Raw genomic sequence first — 20299 nt, 5'->3', positions numbered from 1 at the left:
AGTTATCCTCAAATAACAAGAACTTTCTAAATATATTTCCTTTTGTTTCTTTAAGGATAATGTGAATGTGTACATGTACACTATAGAGAAGGTTTCTGGAAGGAAACAAGAAACTGCAATGGTGGCTTTCTGGGTGAGTAGAACTGGGGTCTGAAATAAGGATGAACTGACTTTTATTACATATCCTATTGTACTGTATTGATTTTTTTAAAAAGCAAAGGTGTGTTAGTTATATTTTTAATTTACAATTTTTAAAAAATCAGTGGTCATAAATCAACAGAGTTTTGTACTACCCATTGATTTCTGGTATAACTTTTATATTTTTAGAAATATACACGTTCCAGAGAAACCAAGATGGCGGCATAGGTAAACACCGTAAATTGCTGCCTCGAACAACCACTTCAAAAATACAACTAAAAGACAGAACACATATCATCCAGAACCACAGGAAGGCTGGCTGAGTGGAAATTCTACAACTAGAAGGAAAGAGAAAAGCACACTGAGACTCAGAGGAGGTAAAGTGCAGAGGTACGGAGGCGCATGCGGAAAGGGCTGGCAGCTGAGGACACGGCGCACATGGAGAGGGCTGGCAACAGGGGATGCCATTGTCTTTTTCAGCCAGGAGGGAGTCTCAAGCTCCCGACAGCTCTGAACTCCGGTTCCGGGCGAGTCTCTGGGGACCCAGATTCCTATGGAGAGAAACTGGACTGTCTGACATTGGTCTGAACTCGAGGGCGGCTTTCTCTCAGAGGTGCTTGCAGCAATTACCGGGACACTGAGAAGCGGGGCCTCTTAGGGAGGACTGAGGAGCAGCCATAGCTGTTTGCTCCGCCCTGTTGATCCCCTGAGACCCCGCCCCACCCAAGCTGTGTGCAGAGGCTTTTGCATATGAAAGGCAATCTGAAAATTACCTAACAAACTGCAGCTGGATCAGAGAAACCCAGAACATCCAAAAGAAGGCCCAAGGCCCCACAGCAGCTTGCACTGCTTCATAGCTGGGCTCCTGCTGGGTAGGCTCAGGCAGAGGCTAAATTAGCACCTTCTTAGAGATCCAAGAGCCAATGTACCCAGTGGTCAGAGTAGGATCATCCAGATTACAACTCCTCAGATCCATAAGGGACACACTCAGGTGGCAGACTCAGTGAGCACCAAAGCCCCACTGAAGCAAGTCTTGCCCCATAAGGGTGTCTCCGGCACAGAAGTTCTCCCACTGTAGACACAGCTGATTCTCACAGCCAATTGGCCTGGAGGTCAATTCCTCCCAGTGATACCTACAACAATCAAGGCTTAACTACAACAAGACTGTGCACAAAGCCCACAAAGGGGTGCACCAAGAGTGTCTACCTCCGGTAATTGGGGAGGCTGAGCCACTGGGCCCTATAGGACACCTAGCACAGAAATCCACTCTCTCAACAAAGGGAAGCACAAAAAATGCGAGACAAAGGAAAAGGTCACAAATGACAGAAATGGAGGAAAGCAAATTACTGAATATAGAGTTCAAAACCACGGTTATAAGGTTTTTCAAGAATTTTCTAGAAACCACCGATAAATTTAGTAAAACCCTCAATAAGTCTAGTGAGACTGCTGATAAATTTAGTGAGACCCTCAAGAAATCTAGTGAGAACCTCAAGGTTATGAAAAAGGACCAACTAGAAATTAAGCATACACTGACTGAAATAAAGAATATTATACAGACTCCCAACAGCAGACTAGAGAATCATAAGAATCAAGTCAAAGATTTGAAATACGAAGAAGCAAAAAACACCCAACCAGAAAAGCAAAAAGAAAAAAGAATACGAAAATAGTGTAAGGAGCCTCTGGGACAGCTTCAAGTGTCCCAACATCCGAATTATAGGGGTGCCAGAAGAAGAGAGAGAGCAAGGTATTGAAAACCTATTTGAAGAAATAATGACAGAAAACTTCCCCTACCTGGTGAAAGAAATAGACTTACAAGTCCAGGAAGTGCAGAGAACCCCAAACAAAAGGAATCCAAAGAGGATCACACCAAGACACATCATAATTAAAATGCCAAGAGCAAAAGACAAAGAGAGAATCTTAAAAGCAGCAAGAGAAAAACAGTCATTTACCTACATACGACTGTCAGCTAATTTCTCAACAGAAACTTTGCAGGCCAGAAGAGAATGGCAAGAAATATTCAAAGTGATGAATACCAAGAACCTACAACCAAGATTACTTTAACCAGCAAAGCTATCATTCAGAATTGAAGGTCAGATAAAGAGCTTCACAGATAAGAAAAAGCTAAAGGAGTTCATCACCACCAAACCAGTATTATATGAAATGCTGAAAGGTTTCCTTTAAGAAGAGGAAGAAGAAGATTAAGGTAAAGATTAAAATTATGAACAACAAATACACATCTATCAACAAGTGAATCTAAAACTCAAGTGAATAAATAATCTGATGAACAGAATAAACTGGTGAATATAGTAGAATCAGGGGCATAGAAAGGAATGGACTGACTATTCTCGGGAGGGGGAGGGGTGTGGGGGTGCGGGAAGAGATTGGACAAAAATCGTACACCTATGGATGAGGACAGTGGGGGGTGCGGGGGGGAGGTAAGGGCAGAGGGTGGGGTGGGAACCAGGTGGAGGGGAGCTATGGGTGGAAAAAAGAGGAACAACTGTAATAATCTGAACAATAAAGATTAAAAAAATAAAAATTAAAAATATATAAATATGCACGTTCCAAGACCCCTGAAACTCTCTGGAAACCTGATACAGAATTGTGTTGAATATGCTGGTGGGGGTCTTTTGCCCAGTGATTTTGTACTCATAATTTAACATTTAAGTTAAGCAATAAAGGTAACATATTCTGCATTCTCTCAAGGCTACAGCCAACTGTTTTCTTAGCTTATATAAATAAAGTCCTATGTTTTCGTTTCTTATCTAGCCCTCCCCCCACCCCCTTAGAGCAGCCTTTTGGGGGGAAGCGGGGGAGGCTGCTTGGCGCCAGCTGTGAAGACCTAAACGTGTGTCCTAAATCTACAAACTCCTGTAGGAAGAGAAATAGCACTAAAAGGAGGGGAAGAATTTTGAGAAACTGCATATTCATACTCCCCTTCACTCCCCTTCCCTTTACTTCTGGGAGAGAGGACAAATCCATAACCCCTCCCTTCATCTCTTTTTTCTGCTTTCTCTCTCCATCCTTAAAAAAATCTCTGCCTGCACTGGGATATTAAGATGGGTTTTTGAGGATAGGAGTCCCCCATCTTCTTGAAATGCTGACACTTGAATATACCTCTTTCCTTTACACCAGTACCTGTCTCACAAGTTTGGCTTTCTTTACAACGGGCAGTCAAACCTGGGTTGGGTTACAGTCTGTGTGATTTTGCCAGCATAACCCTGGCTTTGTATGGTGGGATCTGGAGTATGGGAGAAATAAAAAATGGGTGTTAAAAATGGAATCATTTTTTAGGTAACATTTTCTGAAGAACAAGGTAAGAGAGAGTTACATTTCCCCATAGACCCTTTTGTACCTTTTCTATTTTGTGTCCTGTATATGTATTTCCTATTAAAATGTTTAAAATTGGCCCTAGCTGGTTTGGCTCAGTGGATAGAGCATTGGCCTGAGGAATGAAAGGTCCTGGGTTCAATTCCAGTCAAGGGCACATGCCTGGGTTGCGGGCTCGACCCCAGTAGGGGGTGTGCAGGAGGCAGCCAATCAATGATTCTCTCTCATCATTGATGTTTCTATCTCTCTCTCCCTCTCCCTTCCTCTCTAAAAACAATAAAAAAATATTTTTTTAATAAATGTTTTATTGATTTGTTACAAAGAGGAAGGGAGAGGGAGAGAGAGTTAGAAACATCTATGAGAGAGAAACATCAATCAGCTGTTACAACCAAGGTACATGTGTTGTAATGTACCCCGCGAATCACAGAAGGACGCCTCAAGAAGTCGAATTAAAGAGTCACATTTATTGCAATCCGGGACTATGAGGGGCCATTCCCCAAATCTCATAGTGATAAGATGGTGGCAAAACCAGACTTATATAGGCAAAGATCACAAAGGTATTGATTACATCTCAAGGTTTGGAATGAGGAACCTGGTTTGCAAAAAAGCAGTTTACAGACGCAGAAGCAGCATGTTAATTACAGTTTTGGGTCTCCAGATCACTGAACTGACAGAAACACATTATCTAGAGCCCTTGGGTCTGGAATGAGGAACCTGGTCAGACTTAAGCATATTATCTAAATTACAGTTTTGGGTCTCCTGAACACTGAGTCAACCGGGACATGTTAACTGGAGCCCTCTGACTTTGTGATAACTGTGCTGTCCTTCCCAGGTAAAGGAAAATGTGCTTTCTAAGACCAGTATGACCATGACCAATGGGATATTCACAGTACAATCAATAGGGTATTCAATCAAATGGGATGATTTATATCAGAGGTCCTCAAACTATGGCCCGCGGGCCACGTGCAAATACAAATATTGTATTTGTTCCCATTTTGTTTTTTTACTTCAAAATAAGATATGTGCAGTGTGCATACGAATTTGTTCATAGTTTTTTTTTAAACTATAGTCTGGCCCTCCAACAGTCTGAGGGACAGTGAACTGGCCCCCTGTTTAAAAAGTTTGAGGACCCCTGATTTATATAATTCAGAAAATCAAAGTAACTTTTCTATTGTTAAACCAAACAGCAGGGTTAGAATTAAACTACAGTTTCTACCTGAGATGATTGCTACCATACTTCACATGCCCTTGACCGGAATCGAACCTGGGACCCTTCAGTCACAGGCCAACACTCTATCCACTGAGCCAAACCAGTTAGGGCAATAAAAAAAATATTTTTAAAAAAGATAACTTGTCTACTCTTAAAAAAAAATGTTTAAAATTGGATAGATGGTAGATGGAAGAATAAATGAATACAGAGTGAGAAAGAGGGAATGAGAGTTTACTGTGTCAAGAAATCAAAGCAAAGAAACCAAAACATTGCTTTTCTGAAGTTCAAGGTTATTGAATTAGGTCAGTAGTTGTGACATTTAAAAACTGTGCCAGAACCACAGAAGGGGCCACCGCCTCTGCTACACATGTGCCCCATGATGCAAGGGGCATATCGTGTACGGGGGTTGCCAAGTTCTGCCTGAGGCACCACTTTATTTACCAGGCATGATTGACAGGCTAGTATCTTCCCTATGTGACTCCCTCCCCCAGTGTTTTACAGGGAACACGTCCATAATGTCTGGCCTTCCCTTTGCTCTTATCCTGTTATTAATAATTAGTTAATTACAACAGTATAATATTAATTCTGTGTCTTAGCACTTCTCTCTTGGAATAAAAGGACCTATGGTATGCCTTAGATGGGTGAAGGACAAATGACTCACCTATAATAAATGCTTTCCAAGCACTCAGTGAAAAGATATTAAGATAGTCGTCTTACTCATCCATCCCCTTTATGAGCAAATCAGAATAAAGTATTTTATTATCAACCCTCATATCTGCTGATCCCAATTAATCAAATACCCAAGGGGAAAACCCAAACTATATCTAACCTATACAGGCACCTCTTACGCTTTATAGTTCAATCAAAGAACTACCATAAGAGCAATGCTAAGCTGCCTGGTTTGCTGGGACACAATTAGATCATACATTTCTGTGTTCATAGAATGTATTTCTCAGCTCCACTAGCATAGCAGTTGGGCACAACAATATCTAACATCAAGCAAACTACTGTGGAGTGACTCTGATCAATAGAATGAGCATCAATAAATATATCAAATGATAGCAGATGATAGAGACAACGAGGAATTCTAGGGAGGGGGAGAATCTGGACAGTAAAATGAATTGCCCAGATGAAAATCACTGTGTGCATGGAGCTGGCTAACACTAAACAGACACCCAGCCTGGGGGCAAAGCCACTGTCCTATTCTGTGAAACTGGCATGTTGTTCTGCTTCTCAATTAACTTGTTTACCATCTTTCCTTCATGGATTGTCTAGTTTTTTGTGTTTTTTTAATCTAGAAAGCCATTTTCTTAAATTATGTACCTTGGTTAACACTGGAATATAAATACATTGTGTCTATAGTAAACTTTGAGACAATTAGAAAAAAATCAATAGACTCAGATGAGCCATGGTTCAGCTAAGTGACTATTCAAAATTGATGGGTTATTTTTATCCTGGCTCTCCATGAGTACATATTTTTTTACTTTCCTGGGTGACCTCTGACAGTTTTTGGATAACATCCAATTAGGAAAAACTGCCTTTGAATAAGCCCAGAAGACCTTGAACTGTTTCCCATCTGGCTAGGGAAACTGTGGCTACCAGGGAAACCAGGAAGCTTCCCTAGTAGTCTGTAGCCAACTGGACTCATCCCAAAGACACCTTGTCCAGCCAGAAATAACAGACAAGAGGTCCACGTGAGGGTGACTGGCAGCCCCAATAAGTCCTCCCAGTAACAATCAATGTTTCAAACAATCAATTCATCAAAAATATATTTTTATTAGCTCTTTATAAAATTATAGCAGTTTATACAGCATGGGCCAGTTTTAACAGCTTATGAGAATTTTACTCAGCACTTTATTTAGACTGTGGCTTTGCTGCAACCGCTTTCCCACAGCTATCCTACAGGCATCCTGCCATATATTTTGGAGCTAGAGGGAAAGTCATCCCCTGAATCCCTTGAAGAAAACGATTTATAGCATGATCATAATGAATTTCCCTAAAATTCACTGAGCTAGAAGGGCATCTTGTTTTCAAGTTATCCCAAGCTCCCAAAGGCCCTGGTTACGGAAGCCCTCACCCCATCCCTTTTTTTTAAACCAACATCACATATCTAAATTTAAATTTCCAACGTATTCATTGACCTCAATAAATTCTTAAAATATTTTTACAAATTAAACTATCAGGAAGAACTTCTAAAAAGGAAAAGAAAGATAAATAGCTAGTGAAGTGGCAGGTGCTTGGCATGGAGGAAAAAAAATACCAATTATAGTACATCATTCTTGGATGATAGAAATGAGTCATTTAAGGAATTCTCCCAAAGGAGAGTCCTGCAATATGAACCTGTGTGTGATGCTGCAAAAATGCATTATGATTTGTCCTGCCTTGAAGGTGCTGGGGCTAACATTCCCTACCAATGCTTTTCCTTCAGGGGGCGTTATACTGCTTAAATAAAAAGCAGAAACACAGAGTTGATGATGGAAAGGTAGGGATTTTATGAGAGTTAACATTCTAAATGTGTAGGACAAGTGGCCATGCACATGTGTTTTAGATAAATGTCACCTATTACCCAAACCCTAACTTACAAACTTACAAACATTTTATTGTCAGAATGGCATATGTCATATATATATCCCAAAAGACCTAATGCTGATGTTTATCTACAAAAAGATAGGCCCAATCTATGAGTTGATGAACAATATTAGGTATGACAATTAATAATTATAGTGAATGTGAAAAGTTGAACAAATGAAATGCACAAATATAGAAAGCAACAATTAAAATGTTAGAGAGAGAGGGGAGGCTTTCACATGCAGAAGTCACTGTGAGGACGAAAACAGAAAAGAATGAAAGGAAATTTACAGAAAGTCTAACGAATGAGGTACAAAACATGTGAAACTTGGCATGCAGGATTCAAAGTCCACTGAGAAAGAGAAGCAAAAGCAAGTTGGAAGCAAAAAAAGGTTTGGCCCAAAGAAGACTGTGCAAGAAAACATAACACTGCTAATTTAATGCAGAAAGATATGCATCTCATCATTTTTGTATCATAATAAGAATACATACAAAACCAAACGCTAGCCTGGCATACTGTTTTAATTTTGCTGACAAGATAAATGACGTAGCCAGTAAGATCTAAAATGTAATTATTGTAAGACCTCAAACAGTTCATAGTTAAGATAAATTCAAAGCAGAAATGATGTGTTTGGAGACAAAAAATAAGTATTTAATGGAAAGACATTGGCAATATAAATTAGAGCAGGAATTTAGAGAAGAGTTTTTTTAAGATCCACAGCTAACTTGATATTAGCAGTTAAAATTAAGTAACAAGAGTCAGTGGATCATCAAGAAAAATGAACTATAAATCAAAAGGCATTCAAATAGCAAGGGTCACTAATTCAGTTGCAGTTACAGTGTGTCACACACAGCAGAATGGAAATATGGTTATGCAGAGGTGGTAGAACAATGTCTATTTAGTCCGTGCCAACAAGGAATTGCAGGTATACACAATGTAAAAGGGAAAAAAATCTTACTTTTGAGTATGTGAAGTTAAGTCACTAGTTTAAAAATATTCTCTCTAGCCCTATCCGGTTTTGCTCAGTGGATAGAGCATCAGCCTGTGGACTGAAGGTTCCCAGGTTCGATTCCAGTCAAGGGCACATGCCCAGGTTTCACGCTCGATCCCCAGTAGAGGGCATGCAGGAGGCGGCCGATCATCAATGATTCACTCTCATCATTGATGTTTCTATCTCTCCCTCTCCCTTCTCTCTTTAATCGATAAAAATAAAAAATTCTCTCTAGTTATTTTGTGCACACAGGACATGGCAAAGTAGGTTTACAGTTGTGAGTACACAAAACACAGAATTTATTCTTGTATTATTTTTTATTAATTATTGTATTATTTTCCATATGAACAGTAAACCTTTTACCTCATTCTATATATTCAATAGTCCTTCATGAATAATTAATCCACTTAAAGAAATCATATGACTATACACTCGTTCCAAAATGAGATGAAGAATATTATTTACATTTTATATAGAGTGGCTTTAACTATGTACTTTGATAATTTTGCATTGTTCTTCTCAATTACTTCAAAGACCCTCGCTTACTATTACAGATCTTTTATCAATGGAAAAACAATTTGCTTAAGTCTTCTTAAAATAAAACTATTAAGAAAGAAATTTAAATGTAATGCTGACAGGTTGTAATGTAAAAGATGTGAATCAGCCCTGGCCAGTGTGGCTTAGTTGGTTGGAGAATCGTCCTATACATCAAAAGGTGGAAGGTTCAATTCCCAGTCAGGGTACATACACCCAGGTTGTGGGTTTGATCCTCCGTTGGGGCAAGTGTGGGAGGCAGCCAATTGATATTCCTCTCTCACATCAATGTTTCTCTTCCCCCCCCCTTCTCTCTCAAATCAAATAAAAGAAAAATAAGTAAATAAAAGATGTGAATCGTTTTGTGACTAAATCTTTTTTTTTTTTTTTGAGAGAGAGAGAGAGAGAGAGAGAGAGTGAGTAAGGGAAAGGGAGAGACACACAGAGAGAAACATCAGTGTGAGAGAACATATTGACTGGTTGCCTCCCTGAAACCAAGGCACATGCCCTGGACAGAATCAAACAGCTAGGCAGGTGCCCTTGACTGGAATCGAACCCAAGATCCTTCAGTTGCAGGCCAACACTCTAACCACTGAGAAAACTGGCTAGGACCTTGTAGATTAATTCTAATAAATGTCCCTGAAGACTTGCCTGTAAGGTAACTTCTGTATTCTAAGTCTCATCCCATAGAAAAGTGTCCCTATAGAAAAAAAACTGGATAATAAGTCATGCCTAAGAATGTAGAAACCTTTAAAATTGTATTTTCTCTGCCTATACATATAAAAGCCTAAGTGACCAGTTGGCCACTTGATCACTCAACTGCTCGACCACTCAACCGGTCAACTGGTCACTATGATGCACACTGACCAACCACCAGGGAGCAGATGCTCAACGCAGGAGCTGCCCCCTGGTGGTCAGTGCACTCCCACAGCGGGAGCACCACTCAGCCAGAAGCCGGGCTCACGGCTGGTGAGCACAGCTGTGGTGGCGCAAGCCTCTCCCACCTCCATGGCAGCACTACCGAGTGGCGGCAGCAGGTACAGTGGGGCCGGGATGAGCGGGAGTGGCGCAGCACCTGGCCCCAGCTCAGGCTCCTCCCCAGCCGCCTGCTGCTTCACACACTGGTACATCCCTCAGGGGATGTCAGACTACCGGTTTCGGCCCAATCCCCACAGTCCAACATCCCCCGAGGGGGCCCAAATTGCAAAAGGGTGTAGATTGAGGGACCCCATCGGTGCACAAATCCATGCACCAGGCCTCTAGTAATATATAAGGCTTAATGTAAAAAAACAAAATAAACATATAACAGTAAATATAGTGATATTTAGGGGTTTTTTAATGATAAAGAAATAACACAATGCTTTAGTCCTGCGTCTATCCAATAATTCTTTCATAAGAATTTATAATGAAAGTAATTTATAAATAATTTAGAGCTTTCTTTGATTAATCAGATCCTGTTTTTTTATGGAGTTTATACGCCTTGAGAAGAGAACAGGCTCATATGAACTAAAAAGATGAAGGAGATAAATTTGCAATGGTTCAAAATTCAGCAGTATTGTATGAGCAACTTGAGAAGCACAGTTGTCAGAATGTATAAAACAGTAAATGATAACAGGGAGTGTATATAACCAATCGAATAGCTAAAGAGACTCACAAGCATAGTCACGGGCTCTCTGGCACTGATCCACTACATTTCCCTTCACAGGGTTTTGTGGACACCGACTGACTTTCATCCAGATTCTACCACCTTTGGGGCCTTCTCCCTCCCATCCCCGACTGACTATTTAAGTTACTATGTAAGTCTAATCCACAGGCAGCCTGAGCTTCATAAATTCACTTCATCCCAGAGAGACACCTACCGTTTTCACCGAGTCACTCAAAGCTTCCCACTGCTGGAATGACATCGCGATCTGGCTCCTTCGCCAGTGGTCATAGCGGGCTCGACTCTCTTCATTAGTTAGAATCTCCTTTGCCTTCTGCAATTTCTGAAAAGTCTCCACTGGAAAACAAATCAAAAGATGAGCACTACTCTCTTGGAGGGATTATTTAAAACTCCCAAACAGTCACTGCTACTTACTAGCTGTGTAACCTTGGACCAGTTTCAGCTCCTCACAATTAGTTTCCTCATTAGTAAAGTGTACCATAAGGACAAGTGAGATTATGTCTGTAAAGTGCCTGGCTCACAGTTTATCCACTCCCTTTACTGAGCTCCAGTAATGTGCCAGGTGCTGATGACACAGGTGTGAAAACAGACATGATCTATTCAGTGGGATAGCCATTTATAAACACTGGGAAAATTATAATTTTGTCTACGAGGAAGAAAACTACCTTTTCTTGTCTGGGAGGGTATGACCAAGCTATAGGAACATTACAAATAAAAACACCTAAGTCATGGTAAGGTAGAGGAAGTAGGGAATGGCAATGTGGCTGGGAGACACAGGGCCAGAAGAACAATGAGGGATAGGGCTGTGGAGTGCACAAAAGCACCCACTATCCAGGACCTTACAGGTCATACTGAGGATTCTAGTCTGATTTTTTTGTTGCAAGAGCAATGGGAAGCTATTGGGAGGTTTTAAACACAGGAAATAACATGATAGATGGTTGATAATTGGTAGCTTTGTCGCTGATCTATTTGGCCAGATGGTATACAATGGAAACCTTTCTTGGCCCAGTTGGAAACACTTCCAATGTCACTTCTGCTCCTCAGTAAAGTTAAACTTTCTATAGGAGAAGGATAGAAGTTCAATATGTGAAAATCGGTTGTTTCTATACATTAGTGATGAGCAATCTGAAAATTAAGAAAACAATTTCATTTACAGTAGCATCAAAAGTACACAATACTTGCCCAGCCAGCATGGCTCAGTGTCTGAGTGTCCACCTACAAACCAGGAAGTCACAGTTACCATTCCTGGACAGGGCACATGCCTGACTTGTGGCCTTGATGCCCAGTAGGGGGCATGCAGGAGGCAGCAGATCAATGATTCTCTCTCACCATTAATGTTTCTATCTCTCTCTCCTTCTCCCTTCCACTCTGAAATCAATAAAAAATATATATATTTTTAAAAGAATACAATACTGACCTAGCTAGGTTGGCTCAGTGAATCGAGTGTCAGCCTGCGGACTTAAGGGTACCAGGTTAGATTCCTGTCAAGGGCATGTGCTCGGGTTGTGGGCTCATCCCCAGTAGGGGGCGTTCAGGAGGCAGCTGATCAATAATTCCCTCTTATCATTGATGTTTCTATCTCTCCCTCTCCCTTCCTATCTGAAATCAATAAAAATATATTTTTTATAAAAAATACAATACTTAGGAAAAATGCTAACAAAAGAAGTACAAGACTTACACACTGAAAATTATAAAACACTGCTGAAAGAAATTAAATCTCTAAATAAATATAAAGATATCATGTTCATAGATCAGAAGACCTAATATTGCAAAGAGGCTAATACTCCCCAAACTAATCTACAAATTCCAAACAATCTCTATCAATATACTCAGCTGGCTTTTTTTGTAAAAATTGACAAGCTGGTCCTAAAATCCATATGCAAATGCAAAGGACCCAGAATAACCAAAACAATCTTGAAAGATAAGAACAAAATTGGAAGAATTCCCACTTCCTGATTTAAAACTTTCTACAAACCTCCAATAATGAAAGCAGTGTGGTACTGGCATAAGGATAAACATAAATCAATGAAATATTGAGAGTCCAGAAGTAAACCCTCACATTTACAGTCAACTGGATTTCTACAAGATTACCAAGACAATTCAATTGGGAAAAAAAATAGTCTTTTCAACAAATTGTGCTGGGACAACTGATATCCGCATATAAAAGAATGAAGTTGGCTCTCTGCTGGCGTGGCACAGTAGTTGAGCATCAACCCAGAAATCAAGTGGTCACCAGTTCAATTCCCAGTTAGGGCACCTGCCTGGGTTGCGGGCTTGATCCCCAGTAGAGGGGGGTGCAGGAGGCAGCCAACCAATGATTCTCTCTCTCATTATTGATGTTTCTCTCTCTCCCTCTCCCTTCTTCTCTGAAATCAATAAAAATATATATTTTTTAAAAAAAACACAGTGAAAAACAACAACAATATGGTGAGATACCACTTCTCACCACTAGAAAGGATAAAATAAAAAGATAAATACAAGTGTTAATGAGGATGTGGAGAAATTGGAAGCCTCGTACATTAAAGATAAAACTGTACAATTGTATAACTACTTTGAAAAATTGTTTGGCAGTTCCTCAAAATGTTAAATATAGAGTTACCATATAGCCCAAGAATTTCAATGGTTAAGTACAGTCAGCCCTATGTATTCCAGGTTCAACATCCATGGATTAAACCAGTCATGACTTAAAAATATTCAGGGGAAAAAAAAGTTACACTGTTGCTCACATATACTATGTAATTAAGCCTACAATGGTTGCATCTGTACTGAACATGTACACACTTTTTCCTTGTTCTTATTCCCTGAACAATAAAGTAAAACAGCTATTTATGTAGCACTTACATTGTATTAGGTATTATAATAATAATAATTAGTGTATATGCAAATACTACCATTTTACATAACGGACTTTTGGTATCCATAGGGTCTCTGGAACCAATCCCTCATGTATACCAAGGGACAACTATATAAGCTCAATAAAACTGAAAAATATGTCCATACAAAAACTTGTATACTAGAATGCACAGCAGCATTATTCATACTAGCCCAAAAGCAAAAACAACTCAAAATTCAAAAATGTCTATCAATAGATAAATGGATAAATAAAATGTGGCATATCCACATAATGGAATTATCATTCATCCATAAAAAGAAATAAGTACTGATACATGCTATAACATGGATAAGCCTTAAAAACAGTATGCTAACCCAGCCAGCATGGCTCAGTGGTTGAGCATCAACTTATGGATCAGGAGGTCACAGTTCAATTCCTGATCAGGGCATGTGCCCAGGTTGCGGGCTCAATGCCCACTAGGGGGCATGCAGGAGGCAGCCGATCAATGATTCTCATTATTCATGTTTCCATCTTTCCCTCTTCCTTCCTCTCTGAAATCAATAAAAATATATTTTAAAAAAATATTATGCCAAGTGAAATAAACCAGGCACAAATACCCACATATTGTATGATTCCATTTATATGAAATTCTCAGAATAGACAAATCTATAGACAGTTAAGTAGATTTGTGGTTGCCAGGGGCTGGGCCAGAGAAAATAAGAAGTAATCGTTAATGAGTTTCTTTTTCTTTTTCTTTTTTCACAACGTTATGAGCTGGATATAATTATTATTACTTCCATTTTATAGCATCTAAGACTGAAGGGGGTTAATGTAACTTGCCCAAAATCCCAAAACTTCAAGTAATGGAGCCATATTTCAAACCTGAGCCTATAGGACTTCCCAGCTGGTACTCTCCTTGACTGCCGTCCTGACTTTCCTACAGTGCATGTTACCCTCTAATTCAGCGGTTCTCAACCTGTGGGTCGCAACCCCTTTGGGGGTCGAACGACCCTTTCACAGGGGTCGCCTAAGACCATCGGAAAACACATATATAATTACATATTGTTTTTGTGATTAATCACTATGCTTTAATTATGTGCAATTTGTAACAATGAAATTGGGGGTCACCACAACATGAGGAACGTTTTAAAGGGTCGTGGCATTAGGAAGGTTGAGAACCACTGCTCTAATTCCTCCTTTCCCTCTCACTGCCAGGAATAGTAAACACTTCATCATTCATCAATAAGATCCAGGTTGTGCCCTTGAGGAGCTCAGAGTCGAGTAAGGAAGCAGATCTATAAACAAATCATTTCAATACGTGATAAACAGAAATAGAGAGGCAAGACAGATTCTGTGTGGAGAGGCAGGAAATATTTCATCCATTTCCTGTATACTTGGATTCATCCTTGACTCCTCTTTTTCTCACATTTCGCTTCTAATGCACTGGCAAACTTTACTGGCTCTGCCTTTCAAATATACCCAACATCTGACCTCTTGTCACCACCTCCACTGCCACTGCTCTGGCTAAAGCCACGGTTCTGCCTCGGCTGGATCATTATAGTAGCTTCTCAACTGATTCCCCTGCCTTTGCCTCAGTCTGTGTTCTACACAGCAGTTAAAGTGATCTTTTAAAAAATAAGTCACATACTATCACTCCTCTGCTCAAAATGACTTCCAGCAACTTCCTATTTCTCTTAGAATAAAGCTGAAAATTCTTACCATGGCTAGTAAGCTGACATGCTCTGCCTGCCCTGTCCTCTCTTCCCTCTGACCTCATTTCCTTCTACTTCTCCCCTTCTCCCCTTGCCACAGCCCTCGTAGCTTCCCTGCTGCTCCTTGACAGCACTTCAGCCTCAGGGCCTTGGCACTTGCTGTCCCCTGTCCTTTCTGCCAAGAACAGTGTTACCCCAGGCACTCACGTCACTGCCTTCAGATGTTGGCTCAGATGCCCTCTTGTTGTCTTGCCAATGGGGTCTTCTCTGACCATGCCATCTAGATATGGCTGCTCGCCCCATCATCCTTTGCCTTATTTACTTTTCTTTTTTTTTTTAATATATTTTATTGATTTTTTACAGAGAGGAAGGGAGAGGGATAGAGCGTTAGAAACATCAATGAGAGAGAAACATCGATCAGCTGCCTCCTGCACACCCCCTACTGGGGATGTGCCTGCAACCAAGGTACATGCCCTTGACCGGAATCGAACCTGGGACCTTTCAGTCTGCAGGCCGATGCTCTATCCACTGAGCCAAACCGGCTAGGGCTATTTACTTTTCTTTATCCCCTGACATTATCTAGTTATTTGTTTGTGATTTGGCTCCTCTGCCAGAATGCACCCACCATGAGGACAGAGACTTTATCTCTTTTGTTCTCTGCTGCATCCCCTGTACTGCAACAGCATAGCAGGTGCTCAAAAGTATTTGATCACTGAATGAATAAGTGAATGTCTCCTATTTTAAATGTGAACATAACAATAATCACACAGTGCTATTCCCTAAGCTCTAAGCACAAAGAAATCACAGGTACCCTTATAACATTTTGAGCCCCAGTCCCCCAAATACACCACTTCAAGTGCCCCCCCGCCCCACTCCACCCCCCTGGCAGCCAGAGACGCAGCGTGCCACAGACAGCACCTCCAGGCCCCTGCTCCAAGGCTGGACAGCATAAGTACCTAACAGGCCATTATCTATTTAATATCACGGCTGGAGGTAGTAGCACTTACAGGTTAAAGGGAAGAACCTAAAGATGGGGCTATTGAAAGCTACAGGGAAACAAAGAAACAAATAAAAATCATCTTGTTGTATCAACTGGCTCCAGTGAGCAATCCTTCCTGTTGCTGGTGACCATGTAAATGTCTCTCTGTATAAATGAGATGTCATGTTTCCCAACAGGAATAAAAAGCTCATTAAATTATCACCACAGATGCACACACTACTTGAGTAGGGGCTGTAAATATTTACATATTTACCTGTGAGTCACTTTCTCTTTGCACATTACTGCTGGCCTGTTTTCCAGAGTTTCCGGAACAGAAGAAGCCTGCCTGGAATTATTCTGTCAGTCCCTCAACAACAATTGATAAGCAGAAAGCCTTTTCCTTGTTCCATCCTCTTCCCCACATTTAATAAAAATGAGTTTGGGTTTATATTTGTCCTTTAATATATTAGCTAATCAAATGAATCACACAAGATAAATATTTACCAGTTCTGGGAAGAGAGATCTCATTTTGTAAGCTTATACGAGCAAATGATGCTGAAACCTTTGAGAGACATTGTGGCTTAACTCCTGTTTTGAAAACACACAGGTTCTTTTAAATTCATATTTCACAACAGAATTTGTATTATTATAGCCACGTTTTAAATGCAGAACACTTATCATTACTTAAGTTATAATAATAATATGATGTCAGAACACGCTTTGCGAAAAGTCTGAAGGAAAATATCTCAACTGTGAATAGTGGTCTCTGACAAAGAGAGCAGACTTTCACTTTCAACATTATTTATTACTATGTATTATTTTTATTCTGAGGAAAAGAAGCAATTTTTTATGTTTTTATTGATTTTTTTTAGAGAGAGAGAGGAAGGGAGAAAGATACAGAGATAGAAACATTGATGAAAGAGAAACCTCTATTGGCTGCCTCCTGCACATCTGCAACCCAGGCATGTGCCCTGACCAGGAATCGAACCAGACACCTTTTGGTTCACAGGTTGACGCTCAATCACTGAGCCACACCGGCCAGGGTAAAGAGATTTTGAAGTAGGAAAACATTGAGACATTCAAAGATAATAGAAAGGGACAAAGAGCTGCCTTTCTTCAAATATCTGTATGTCTTTGAAGCCCGCAAATCAATAACAAAAACACCATTTCACAAAACCTTTGACCCCTTTCTTCAGGGTCAAAGAGAAGTTTTAAACCACTGGCCTGAAACGGTTGTTGTCACGCGCATACACGGGACTGGCGTGAACAGCAGTCAGGATCTTTTGAGCTCAAAGACATAATTTCTATAGCACAACCAGTCTCTGTCCATCCTCCACACCTGGAGAGGAAGAGGGATTTCCAGAAGCCTTAGATTTAGAATTCTTTTTAAATGAAAGCAAGAAAGCTCTGATGGTTACTTACAAAAAAGAAACTATTCCATTTTGTTCAATATTTATCTTAGAGTGCTGAGAACAGAAAGTCCACTGAATCATAATTGCCAACATTCATTGAGCTCTTCCTGCATGCAGGACACCTCGTTTAATCTTCACCGCAAGCACATGAAGTAATATACTGTTGTCTACCCATGTACCTGTGAGAATGCCCAGGCTCAGAGAAGTTTCCCTAGGTCAGCTAGCTTGGAAGTGGGAACTAGGAGCAATCCAGACAGACAACCTATGTTCATATCTCCTACTCCATCATGCTAACAAATCAGTGATTTCAATGGCAATGGTTGACACTACATTTAGTGGTCCAAAAGGTATCCTATCTAATAAAAGAGAAAAATGGTAATTGGCGTACGACGATACCCTTTTCATTGGCTAATCAGGGCTATATGCAAATTAATTGCCAACTATGATTGGCAGTTGACTGCCAACTAAGATTGGCAGTTAACTGCCAACAAGATGGCGGTTAATTTGCATATGTAGGCACAATGCAGGGAGGCGAAAGGGAAAGCAGGAAGAAGCCCCCTGCCACTGACAGTGATCGGAAACCCAGGGGGGAGCTAAGAGCTGGGGGGCAGGGCAAAGGCGGCCCTGGGGCCGCCTTTGCCCTGCCCCCCAGCCATGATCGGAGAATCAGGTGCCTTTTCCACCCTGGCCAGTGATAGCAGGAAGTAGGGGTGGAGCCAGCGATGGGAGCTGGGCATGGTCGAAGCTGGCAGTCCCGGGAGCTAGGGGTCCCTTGCCTGGGCCTAAAGCGGAGCCCACGATTGTGGGGCCGCTGCAGCTGCGGGTCCCTGCTGCCCGGGCCGGACGCCTCAGCCAGAGGCGTTAGGCCTGGGCAGGGGCGGAGCCTGCAACTGCGGGGAGCTGGGGGTCCCCTGCCCAGGCCTGACACCTCTGCCAGAGGCCTCAGGCCTGGTCAAGGGGCCAATCCGGTGATTGGTGATTGGAGGGTGATGAGGGTCAACTCCTCTGGCCGAAGCATCAGGCCTGGGTGGGGGGCGGAGCCGGGGGTTTGGGGGATATGATGGTCCCCTTGCCCAGGCCTGAAGCCTGGGTCAGAGGTGTCAGGCTTGGGCGGGGGGTGGAGCAAGCGATCAGAAGGAGATGGGGGCCCCCTGCCCAGGCATAATTCCTGGGCCAGAGGCCTCAGGCCTGGGCGGGGGCCAGAGCCAGTGATCAGGGGGAGATGGGGGTCCCCTGTCCAAGCCTGACACCTCTGGCGGAGGCGTCAGGCCTGGGCAAGGGGCCGATCCTGCGATTGGAGGGTGATGGGGGTCAACGCCTGAGGGCTCCCAGTATGTGAGAGGGGGCAGGCTGGGCTGAGGGACACTCCCCTCCCCACACACACCCAGTGCACGAATTTCGTGCACCGGGCCCCTAGTATATGCATGTTTCATTTCTCCTACATACACTTGCTCTACAGGCTAGCGCTAGCCTTTCACTTTAATGAAATACACTTCAAAATCTTTCCAGTGTATTCTGGACTTCTGTCAAGTTAAAAGTTAGCATCTGGGTGAATTTTTGTTTAACATTTTTTTAAAATTGGGGGAGGGGGGTACTCCTCACCTGAGGATATTTTTTCCATTGATTTTTACAGAGAGTGGGAGGGTGAGGGAGAGACAGAGAAACATCGATGTGAGAGTGACACATCAATTGGTTGCTTCCTGCACGCACCTGCACCCAAGGTATGTGCCCCTGGGCAGAATTGAACTCGAGACCCTTTAGCCCACAAGCCAACACTCTAACCACTGAGCACACCGGCTAGGACCTTAAAATATTTTTTATCAGGAACCATAATCCTTTTCCAAGTATGTAAAGAACCACTTACATTATTCATCCAAACTGAGTAAATAGATGCTTAAACAGACTTGAAAACTATTTCTACCCAAAGGTTGAATCATCTGTCAACTGCAAGGCTGACAAAGAAAGGTACTGATGTCTGTGTACTGAAGGGACAGAACGGAACTAATAGCTGTGTCTCTAACTCCTCTCCCAGGAAAGCCACAGAATGTATCAGTTACTCAGCCTGCCCTTATCTCAGCCAATGGGAAAGCGGGGGAAACTAGCCCAAGGCCAAGAGTATGCTAGCCACCCCCCTGTCTTTGTGTAACCAGACCCTAGCTGCACCCTGCCCTTGCGTCACTAGCCCCCGGCCCTCACTCAACCAACCAGAATCGGCCAAATCAGTGGTCAGAGTGTGCCCCCACCCCCTGACCCCAAGCGCTATAAATTCTTTGTTCCCTTGGGACTCAGGGCTCTCTCTTGCATCCAGTAATGGAGGCATGGGGGGGACCAAGTCCCGGGCTTGAATAAAAGACACTATGCTTTTGCATCGGACTCGGCTCCCTGGTGGTCTGTCTTGGGGGATCTTGAAATCTGGGCATAACATTTGGGGGCTCGTGCGGGACCCCCAAGACTCATGAGGGACCCCGATCCGGAGAGTCTGACTGACCGCGGTAAGTGTCTGTGTGTTGTCTATTCTATTCTGAGTGTTCTGTCCTGTGTGAGCTCACTTCTGAATGTATTGCCCGTAAAGGCCTAGGTGGACGCACTGGGGGGCCACGGGCGGGAGGAGGCGGGGGACGCCCCGATCCTCCATCTGGAGGGGCCGAGAAACCCCTCAATCTGAGACGAGTGGTGCATGGCCATCGTCTAATCTGTAGTTTTGCTTCCGCGGAGTCGGAAGGTTGTTTTGGTTTTGCTTCCCTAGAGTTGGAAGACTATATTTGTCTGTGTTTGTATTTTTTTTTCTGTTTTCTGTGGACTTACTGGACAGACGTTATGGGACATACTCAAACTACTCCTTTAAGCATTATGGTCATTTTAAAGTCAAGGGCTGGGCCAAACCTGCTTGCCAGCCTCAGGTGTGGTTTTCCAGAACTGCTGGGAATT

General features: G+C 42.1%; 1 protein-coding gene across 5 annotated transcripts in view; it reads right to left on the bottom strand.

Annotated features, from left to right (window-relative positions):
- DNAJC12 (DnaJ heat shock protein family (Hsp40) member C12) overlaps positions 1-20299 on the bottom strand; it is a 59493-nt gene that overhangs the window by 13486 nt on the left and 25708 nt on the right. For 4 of the 5 annotated variants that reach the window (XM_059662580.1, XM_059662577.1, XM_059662579.1 and 1 more), the window contains 2 exons: positions 16464-16547; positions 10632-10771 (listed from right to left, as the gene is read on the bottom strand). In XM_059662580.1, the coding sequence (XP_059518563.1) occupies positions 10632-10771; positions 16464-16547 (224 nt within the window). The remainder of the gene's footprint in view (positions 1-10631; positions 10772-16463; positions 16548-20299) is intronic. The other variant, XM_059662581.1, reaches the window with a different exon arrangement.

This window comes from Myotis daubentonii, chromosome 13 (assembly GCF_963259705.1).
Source record: "Myotis daubentonii chromosome 13, mMyoDau2.1, whole genome shotgun sequence".
In the NCBI taxonomy this organism is placed as follows: domain Eukaryota; kingdom Metazoa; phylum Chordata; class Mammalia; order Chiroptera; family Vespertilionidae; genus Myotis; species Myotis daubentonii.
Note: the sequence above shows the minus strand (reverse complement) of the source record. Positions and strands in the feature narration are given on the sequence as shown.